Source organism: Rhododendron vialii, chromosome 3a (assembly GCF_030253575.1).
Source record: "Rhododendron vialii isolate Sample 1 chromosome 3a, ASM3025357v1".
In the NCBI taxonomy this organism is placed as follows: Eukaryota; Viridiplantae; Streptophyta; class Magnoliopsida; order Ericales; family Ericaceae; genus Rhododendron; species Rhododendron vialii.
In genome coordinates this window covers 8,715,973-8,725,963 of record NC_080559.1, presented here as the reverse complement: position 1 = coordinate 8,725,963, position 9,991 = coordinate 8,715,973, and the positions used below count along the sequence as shown (strand labels likewise).

General features: G+C 39.0%; 1 protein-coding gene across 2 annotated transcripts; it reads left to right on the top strand.

Moving 5' to 3' along the window:
- The first annotated feature begins 417 nt into the window (after positions 1 to 417).
- Positions 418 to 3,631, top strand: LOC131319521 (uncharacterized). Of its 2 annotated transcripts, none has more exons than XM_058349804.1 (2): positions 418 to 733; positions 3,221 to 3,631. In XM_058349804.1, exons 1-2 carry the CDS (start codon positions 578 to 580, stop codon positions 3,386 to 3,388), a joined length of 324 nt encoding a protein of 107 aa, XP_058205787.1. In that variant the 5' UTR covers positions 418 to 577; the 3' UTR covers positions 3,389 to 3,631. The 2 variants fall into 2 exon arrangements, with proteins under 2 accessions (XP_058205787.1, XP_058205786.1); XM_058349803.1 differs by having other exon boundaries at positions 506 to 733; positions 3,209 to 3,631.
- Positions 3,632 to 9,991: the final 6,360 nt, after the last annotated feature.

Below are 9,991 nucleotides of genomic sequence, written 5' to 3'. Positions count from 1 at the left end.
AAAATAGGAAATTCATTCATTCATACATGAAAGTAATGGTTACGTCGCAATATATTATATATAAGAATGTACCAAACTACTTATAACTTAGACACAAGTTATTGCACAAAACACACCAAACTAAAGACTAAGGTCCCGTTCCAGAAAGTCGAATAAGTACTTATTTTTTAAGAAGGCAATTTCAAGCTCCAAAATAATGGGCTTATTGAAATATAAAAATATGCAATATTAATCTTGTTTAAGAGATCTCAATGAGATCTTTAATACGGTGCAAAAAAAATTGAAAATTTATTTTTCGTTTACATTATTTTTAAGTTTGAAAATGTGAAATAAATACTTATTTTTTAAGAAGGTGTTCTGGAAGGACACTCCAAAAAAAAGTTGACACAAGTATCGACAAAAACGTTCCTTAAATTTAAGATAATTTTTTGAGGAGCTCCGTAATCAATTAGGTCACTCGGATTATCGGACTTTGTAATAAATCAACTTAATCGGATAGCTTGACCCAATCTTTTAACCTTTCATTCAGAATTGACGGACTCTAATTCTGAATCAAAAGCTCGATATCTACAAGGATATGCCCAGGCCGTTAGTGCTGGTTTTCTTCTTCTTGTTAGTTGCATTCACTTCTCAATTTGAGTGGAAGCAACGAATTGTGAACGGAGTTGAAGCGAGCCCGAGGATTCCCCAAATGCATCGGCAAAGTAAGAGGGAAGAATCCGTCAAGGAAAAGGTGAGACGTTTCATAATCCAATTTTTGAGTCCTAAGGAGTTTAGGGTTTTAGAGTCCTAAGGAGTTGCTCAGTTGTTTTGTTTGATCGTTGAGTACAATGGAGTTGCTCAATTCTTTAGTCTGGTTGTTGCTGAACACGTCTGTGACTCTGCGAGTCAGTTTTTAGGTTGTGAATGAGCATTTTCTGAACATTCATGGTGGTTTGATCATTTCAATGATAGAGGTGTGTAAAAGACTCGAGAGGGTAATTGAAGTATTGTGCTTCTTCAAGCTACACTTGGAGCAATTTACCCTAGGCCCGAGTCAATGTCTTTACGTCCGTAAGAAAGCCTGATCAAGGCTATTTAAAACCTAATATAGTGGATGGTTTTTACCATGCATGCATAATTTCATGGAATGTCAGTGAATTTTCAATCAAAAAATGTCCCTTCTAAGATCAACAGCGTTCAAATATCTTGGTTGATGTAATCATAACTAGTTAAAAGTTTTTTCAGATTTTCCATTTCATATTTTGTCGCGTACCAACCTTTTTGGCGGCTCCAAAGCAAGTTGAGGTTTTATTTGTTTCACCAGTTTGTCTTTGACTTCTTTACATGATCAGAGATGCCAAAACTTCTTTATTGTGGATTTTCAATCCAACATTAGGTAGAAGTCATGTGTTTCCTTGTTGACTTGCTTCTAGTTACCTTGCATGAAATTCCCAAATCCTCTTTTTTCTTTTTGCAAGTGAGAGATTTCTAAGTGTGGAAAAGTCTAGGTGCAATTGGGGTGTCTTGGTAGACAAAGTTATTCAACAAGACTATTATGACTAGGAAGATGCCTGACGAGTGGAGGAGAAGCACCCTATTACCTATATTTAAGAATAAAGGGGATATTCAAAGTTGCAACAACTATAGAGGCATTAAGTTGATGAGCCATACAATGAAGTTGTGGGAAAGAGTTATTGAGCATCGCTTGAGAATGGTGACAACGATGTTGGAGAAGCAATTTGAATTTATGCCGGGGAGATCGACTATGGAAGCATTTATTTGATAAGGAGGTTGGTAGAAAAGTATAGGGAGAAGAAGAGGGATCTCCATATGATTTGTATAGACTTAGCCTATGATAGGGTTCCCAGGGATATCATATGGTGGGTTTTGGAGCAAAATGGAGTGACAAAATGATATGTCAATGTGGTTAGAGACATGTATGAAGGTGTCGTCGCTACTATTAGATCACTACTAGTGGAAACAATTGAATTCTCGATTACGATAGGGTTACACCAAGGGTCAGCTTTGAGCCCTTACATTTTTGCCTTAGTTATGGATGAGTTGACTAGACATATTCAAGATGATATTCTATGGTGTATGTTGTTGTTTCTAATAGCAAAAGAGAAATTTATTAATCTCAGAAATAAGTATAAAGATTAAAAGGGAGGCAAAAGGGTGGTGTATTTGTTTGCGGATGATATTGTCTTAGTAGATGAAACTGCAAGGGGGGTTGATGCTAAATTAGATATTTGGAGAGAAGCATTGGAGTCCGAAGGATTTTGATAAGTAGGAGTAAACTGAGTATAAAAAGTTTGGTCTTTACGCTCCTAGAAATGTGTTTTGCATGAATAATTTGACAAACAATACTTAGTTTCACTAGATGTTCATCGCTTGGAAAAGTAAGTTCTAGTTTTGTTATCTATATAAGTCTACCCCTAGCATACACAATTTAAGCATGTGCCATACCACGTTCCCCTTCCTCGTACTGAAACGTTCCGTCGTTCCAGGTAACATAGGTCCCACTGTTGTGTACGTAGCATTGTTGCTTGTAGTCCTGTTCGAGTGACAACTATATTGAATGGGCTTGGGCTATCAGGTATAGGTAGAAAGTGGTGGAGTCATATAATTTGCATGGTGTTTATGGTGTTTAGTGAAAAAAGAACCAAAATTTCATCCTCCTTCAGTGCTCCACCCCTCCCCCTTCTCTCTCTCTGTAATGCATGTCCTGTTCGAAAATCTTTTTATGTTTTATTGGCAGTTGTCCCTCCCTTTTTATATTTTTTCTGATAAGATAAATTGTTATTATTCACCTAGGCTGTGCTGAATCCTATTGAGATGTCAATCACTGTACCTTGTGCTTGCATTTGAGCAACATTCCTTTAAATTCTGTGTTGCATCCAAGTCTGGATAATGTGAAGATGGTATTAACTATTAAATATCTTTGACAGTAGTTATTGATGTAAGTCATTTTTTTATACTTTATTTCTAGTCTTTTATGATTTGCTTTGCTTTGGTTGTACCTGCCAGATGATGTTACCAAGTTGTCCAATAGCCTTTATCTTAGTCATAGACTCATAGGCATTTATTTAGCATTTTTATCGTGTTAGGAATAGAAACACTGAGAGCTTAGTTTTAGTTTAATCCCTTTTTGGAAGTTCTTCTGTCAGTTGATCTATCCCTTTGATTTGGTTGCTTTAGTTATGATCTTTTTGATCTCATTGGCTAGGGACTTTTGCAGATTATTCTATCTCAAGAGAAAAGCATTCGGAAACTTGCTGATCTTGTACGTAGTCTCAGAGAACAATTGTTACAATGCAAGTTCAAATTTAAAGCTGTGAACACCACTGCAGTTCCTTCGACAGAACTTCTAAATGAACTTGAGCAGTACCAAATCCTGGACATCTAACCATGGATTTTATTTGGTTAGTGCCAGTATTATGGTATGTGCTACAAAACCATTCTATCAGAGCAATTTTGCTTGTTTATGTTAATATAACCTTGGCATTTGTGCCGGGCTGATAACTATTGCTATCTTGGATCCACACAATCTGTTGTCAATATTTTGTGGAAGGTAAAAATCCCAGTTATTTTACCACTCTCCTTTCTTGTACTGTCGCCAGTCTATCAATGGCAAAATGTGTTCTTTTTCTGTCGGTGCTAGAATGTGTTCACTTGAGGGTGGTAGGCCGGTTCTTATGTATGTCACGACTCACGAGTCAGGACCTCTATATCATCTGCATCCGTTACCGAAGATATTTAAACATCCCGTATCCATAACCGATGTTTGCCTTGACAGTGATATTGCTGTATGTATAGCAGCCAATGCATCTCAATTTACTTGTCCTATCCATGATATTTTGTTCCTTGGCTAAACTACCACTCTCTTTTCGTTTGGAACTTGAAGACATCATATTTAGCTTCGTTCAAATTAGTGTCCCAAGTATTTCTTGCCGTCAGATATATTATTGTTTCTGTGGATGCTTTCTTTGATACATGAACCAGAACGAAGGCCTTTCTCAGTTTGTTCTAGGTTTCCGTATTGGCTGGAAGATGAAGAGGTCATGATGGAGCATTGGACAATTTTTTGAATGCTTGGGAAAAGTTCTGTTGGTTCAGTGTAAAGTCTTTTGCATTGAGCATGCGAAATTGAAATTGTCGTTTTGCACTTGGTAGATAAGAGAGGACGGAATTTTCTTGGTCGGTGGTAGAGGGACTCTGATGCAACCCACAGTAATCATGGTCAATCCACTGTCTTTTTACTGAAATTATCGTCATACTCTATACATTTGTTTCTCGAAGTCTTTTGAAACCAACTGCAGTAGAAGAAAATACTGATCATAATGTGTCAACCAAGACGGTGACGAAAATTTGATCGTGATATTTGAAGTTAATTTCTCTGCCTTAATCCATTGAAAGTTAAGATCTTGACCTCTGTTCGGCTATTAACATGAAGTGGGGATTCCTAGTCCTTTTTTCTAAAGAAGCATTTGATGCCTGATGGCTTTTTCTTTTCTTTCTCTCCCTTTCTGGTGGCTTCAGGTTTATATTTGTCTTGATAAATGTTCCGCATTCATCACTCACTGATCGATACGAGGTAATAGATTGCAGTATTGTTGAGCATTGCAGGAGTAAAGTCTGGCCCTCCAGTAGTCTAAAATTGTGAATGTTTGTTTGCTATTTACAAAATCAGTTTCCAAATCCTGAAAAAGGTATTACCTCCGTTTATCTGAAAAAAATGAGATGTTTACAAAATAATCTACTGAAAGCAGGTTTCAATAGTTGTTCCCCAAATAAGTTTCCTTTATTTCTGGGAAATTTACGATGTTTGCACAACTGTAATCCTTAATCATCTCCAAACAAGTTGTATTCTTTTTTAGAGTTCATATTCCATATTTGTACTTCTTGTTGCAGTCTTTTACAATGACAATTTTTTTTTTTTGCATTATGTTGGTATAAGCATATGGAGATTATTAAGTCGGTATTTCGAACATGATGGCTGATCGATGCATGGTGATTATTGACGAAGAGTTGTGTGCGTGTATATGTGCATTAAGTAGATTCAGTTAGATAATAATCACCGTGATTTTTAGTTTGAAAGTTATTGATTAATAGTTGTACAGTGTCACATTGGGATGATTTTGCACCTCAAAAAATTGTCGGGAACGGAATGAGTTTGGACTAGATGTACTATGGTTGTGACCCGCGGTACAACAAAATGAATCCACACTATTGGGTTTATTTTCTGGACACTTTTCTATGGTTGATTCGGGGCAAATAGACTAATCAAATAGACTAATCAGTAGTATAGGCCCTGTCCTCAGAAAAATCGTCCGAAAATGGAAGTGTTTTCCTGTAGATATTAGTTTCTGGATTTTCATTGAATCTGTATTCTGGTTTTACTCGATCTAGGATTTGTGGAGTGATTCATGTAGTGAAAAATGAAAAGGCAATGAATTTCATCTCGTCCTGAAATACAATTCATTGCGTTTTTCATTTTCGTCCGCTAATGCGAAGTCCCAATACCTTGTCATACGACTACTGCATTCAAGAGAATCAAATTCCCTCAAATTCCTCTGCTTTCAGAAGATGGAGATCGCTTCGTCTATTCTGCATTTTGAACTTGCTTCCAAACAGCCAAGTAATCCTGCTCTCTCTTCATTACATCAGCTATAGATTGTTAACCACCTCATTATCAGTTGGACCTTCAATAGTTTTTTTTAAGAATGTACGAGCCAATTTGTGTGCACCTTGACTAATTCCGGAGCTCTGAAATTAACGAACAGGCAAAAACCCTCCAGTGTCCTCAAAGTATGGAATGTTCGGCCTTGGGATTCGAACATGCGACCTCATGGAGGACAAGTAGTTATTATTTTCTCATGTTCGTTTGGCCAAACCCATTGGGTTAAACCTTCAATAGTTTTGCCTCTTAGCACTAATTCAATTATGTAAGTAGTTGGCAGACTCTAACAGGACATGTGCACATCCAATCCCTTTAACTGCTTCAATCAAAATCATATTAATTTGCCAGGAAAAAAAAATATATATCTCTTTGCCATATTGCCTTCGGTTTTGGAGATAAATTAATTACGGTTGATGATCCGTTGCCATCTATCATTATCAAACACTAATTGAGAGTAATTGTGGTCATTAATTTTTTTCGATGGTGATTTGTGATCATTAATTGAATAGCCATTTTTTTCATTCTTGTGGACTTCGAAATAGTATTTTCCATTTTCAGGTATACATCTTACTTTAAACGAAAGCAACTAACCCTCAATTTGATACTATCACAGTTTTCATGCTTTTAGGGGCACCATATCTTGACAACTCTAACTAGGGAGAGGGAGAGTGGTCCTGTCACGACCCAAAACCTATCTTGGAAGTCGTGACTGGCCAAGCGGGTGTTAAGCCGCCAAAGGCCTGCACATATTCTAGTTTAGGGATTTCTCACTTATCATTGTCAATTTAAACCATATAAGCAAAGTATGCGGAAGCATAGAATAAATAACATAATCCCAGAGTTTCTAAGTGTACAAGTATAAGAATTACAAACCTTTAGATTACACATGATTCCCCACGGTTATTCTAGCACCTCATTCGGCCCACAACTTGCTATCTACCTTAACCTGAAAAATTGGAAAATGTTTTCATAAGCCGAAGCTCGGGTGAGATACGTATACCAAAATTATAAGTTTGACCATGGAAATACCCCACATTATAAAACAGTTCAAAGCAACAATTCAAATATTTCGTTGACCATCCAATACATGCAATTTTGTCCGACAGCTCATTTCTTTGGTCCAAAAGATGGCCCCTTTTCATTTCATTTCTCTTTCAACTTTTGCACTTTTGAGTGATAATATCATTCAACAGTATTTTTGCCAGTTGGTTGGGGAGCGACCCCATTGAAGAGTGGTAAGATATCATTACCCGGCGATGCCTGGCTGCATCTCCTACCTTATTACTTCATGCCACTAGTATCTTTACCCGTCCCCTAACGCTGGGACATCGTTCGAACGAATCATATTATCACAAGCATGTACTAGTAACAATTCTAGTTTCCAAAACATATTGCCATGGTCTAGTCTTTAACCGTAACACATAAGATTTATAAACAAGCCATCGCAAGTATTTCTATTTAACAACAGTAATTAAACCAAGAAAGAAGCTCAAATCTCACATTTTTTTTTGCATATTCAAGCAATGACATTTTATTCCAAAAATTTAGAAAAGAAATGTAACTAAGGTATGCACAACTCACCAAAAAGAAGTAGTGGCCACTTTACACGCGTCACCTCCCTTCACAGTACTTGCACCTAAACACGTAATGTTCTGATGTTAGCTAAGATTCCTATATCCGAAATTTAACTAGTTACTTTAGGCTTTCTCGTTTGTGAGCTGGCCTTTCTCGTTGTCGTTACACGCTTTGATGAATACACGTACCAACTCTCGTTTCATAAGTACAGATACTTTGAAATTCAACACAGTTGGGTAACTACCTAAAAATGATTTAACTCAACTTCATTTCAGTGATTAGGCGATTTACCAACGTGTACACATATATTATCATTACCAGTAATTTAATAGAACTCAAACTGACTATCTGTATTATTTTAGCCTAAGCAAATCAAGGCTTGATTAAGGACTACATGTGTACCTAAACATCCAATATCTAAATACATATATCACACTCACACAAAACGGAGTGCATCATGCACACACGGCACACAACCTAAACAACCGCGGCGTTGCCGCCGCTAAACCTCATGTATTTTGTGTTATTTTTCTAGCCGAGGAAAGGAAGGAGAAGAAAAATATGGAAAGGTCCAGCCATGGTCGCCGCCGCGTGCGGTGGTCCGCGTAGGGACAAGAGAGAGAGAGACGGGGAGAGAGGTTAATTACCAACTAATTTCCGGCGGCGCACAGAAGGAATCGAAAGTCAGTTAAATCAGAGGAGGGGTGCACGAACTACTCTCTATCTTTTCCTTCACCGTTCCCCCTTCTCTCTTCTAGCTGTTTCTTCTCTTTTTCTTTTTCTTTTTATTTACTATTAACAGTCCTTCCACTGTTTTTGCATCTCTTTCTTTTCTAACTTATTTTGCTTTATGTAAAGTTTAATTATACTCCTAGATGACTTATATACATGTATTTCGGTGGCTGAAGTTGAAACAGGACCCTACTTTCCTTTCCAAAGGACACCTGTGATTCCTATTGTGGGCACGCGCCCCCGGAAATTTCATTTGTAAAATCGGGTGCGGCCCTTTTTGTTTGGAAAGACGCGGCGAAATGCCTTGATTCAGAGTCGCCACTCGGGTTTTAGCGGTGAATGCACCCAAGGAACCGAACTCGAAAACGTTTTGCCACGTTTGTTTGATTTTGAAAAAGGCTTGTAGACTGGTCCGTCGTCACCTTCGATATCTGAGGTTCGGGAGCCATGTTACGAAAGGGGAAGGGTTTTATGGCACCCCTCTCGCCCAATCCGGAGATCGGTCTCTACTCAGGCATTTTTATAAAGCGTTTGCATTTTTCTCTCATTTAGTCATTTTTTAGCCAGTTAGGGCGGGGGAACAGCTAATGGGGATTAAAATACTGTAACAAGTCGTGATTTATAGCAAAATGTATATGAATGGTTTGATTGCGATGCTTAAATATAGATTGAGAACAAGCACTGAGTATCCCGAGCAAACTGCAGCACGCTGTCACAAGGTGACGTGAGCAGATTCTGCCAGCATGCACTGGTCGAGCCATTGCATGGTGATAAAACCTGCGCACGCCACATATAAACTGGCGTACTCCACTTGTTGGATATCTCAGTCTTTGTTTGCAACCCTCTGGGCTCTGGAAAAGGACCAGCGCACACCCAGGGCAAACCACGCAGTTTAATATAGCAGGACATGCACAAATACAGACAGAATGAGTGGCTTTAGGCCATAAAAGAAAGCGGAACACCCCGAAACAGTGTGGGGACAAAAGATGGGCCTAGATTGCGCTCAGATGCAAGGGCCAGCCACTGGACCCAAAAACTTAATGCCGTACGCCAGTATGGTACTACCGCACGCCATTCAGCCCTCGATTCCAGTGTTTGGCTTTGCATCATCTGGGCTCTGGAATATGACCAGAAGGATCCCAGAGGCCTTTTATGACAGAAATGAAAAAAAAAAGATAGGATATAACCGCTAAACAGTTCTAAATATGGAAAGCAGTAAACTGGTTATTTAGCATGCTAAGGTGACTGACAGGAATGAAACTTAGTAAAAGAGACGATCCATGATCCCCACGCCAGTATTGCACGTAACACCATAACTGGCGCACGGCATATAATTACTGGCGTGCGCCATGTTTTGTTTTAAACGACTGCTGTATTTTATCAGTTTAAGGCCAGGACTAGTATTGTCTACTAGCCTGGACCTTTCTGATCCCCCTCAGGAGATGAAAACAGAAGAGAACACAAAGGTGGTATACCTCTTAGTATGGTGGTTTTGTGGTGGTTTTTGAACTTGAGGGTTGAAGGTGGTGGCTTATATGGTGACTGGGTTGCAGCAGGAGATATGGGAGTGTATGGCCTTCTCTTATCTTTCAATGGATGAAAGAATAAGAAGTCTTGGAGAATGAAGAAAGGGAGAGATGGCACTTCTTAATGTTGCTAACCCCTTGCAAATGAATGCAAGGGGGGTATTTATAGGGGGGGAATGGACTGAGACCAGTTAAGGCCAGGCTTTGTTTGGCTGGTCTTAGGTGCAAAATGGGCCTTCCATGCATTAAATGCATGGGACTAGGTGATGGGGAGTGTAGGAGAGAGAGGGGACGCCTCCTGCGGAAAGCAACCATCAGGCACACTGTAGTCGACGTCAGGGTGGCACAAAAGTCCCGCCCAAGTGGCTGAATAAAGTTGATTTGACCGGGTTTGACTGGCGTGCGCTACTTATAACTGGCGTGCGCCAGTGAAAGCTGGGCCCATGGTCGATGACTGACACGTGGCAGCTTACTGGCGTACGTCACCCATATACTG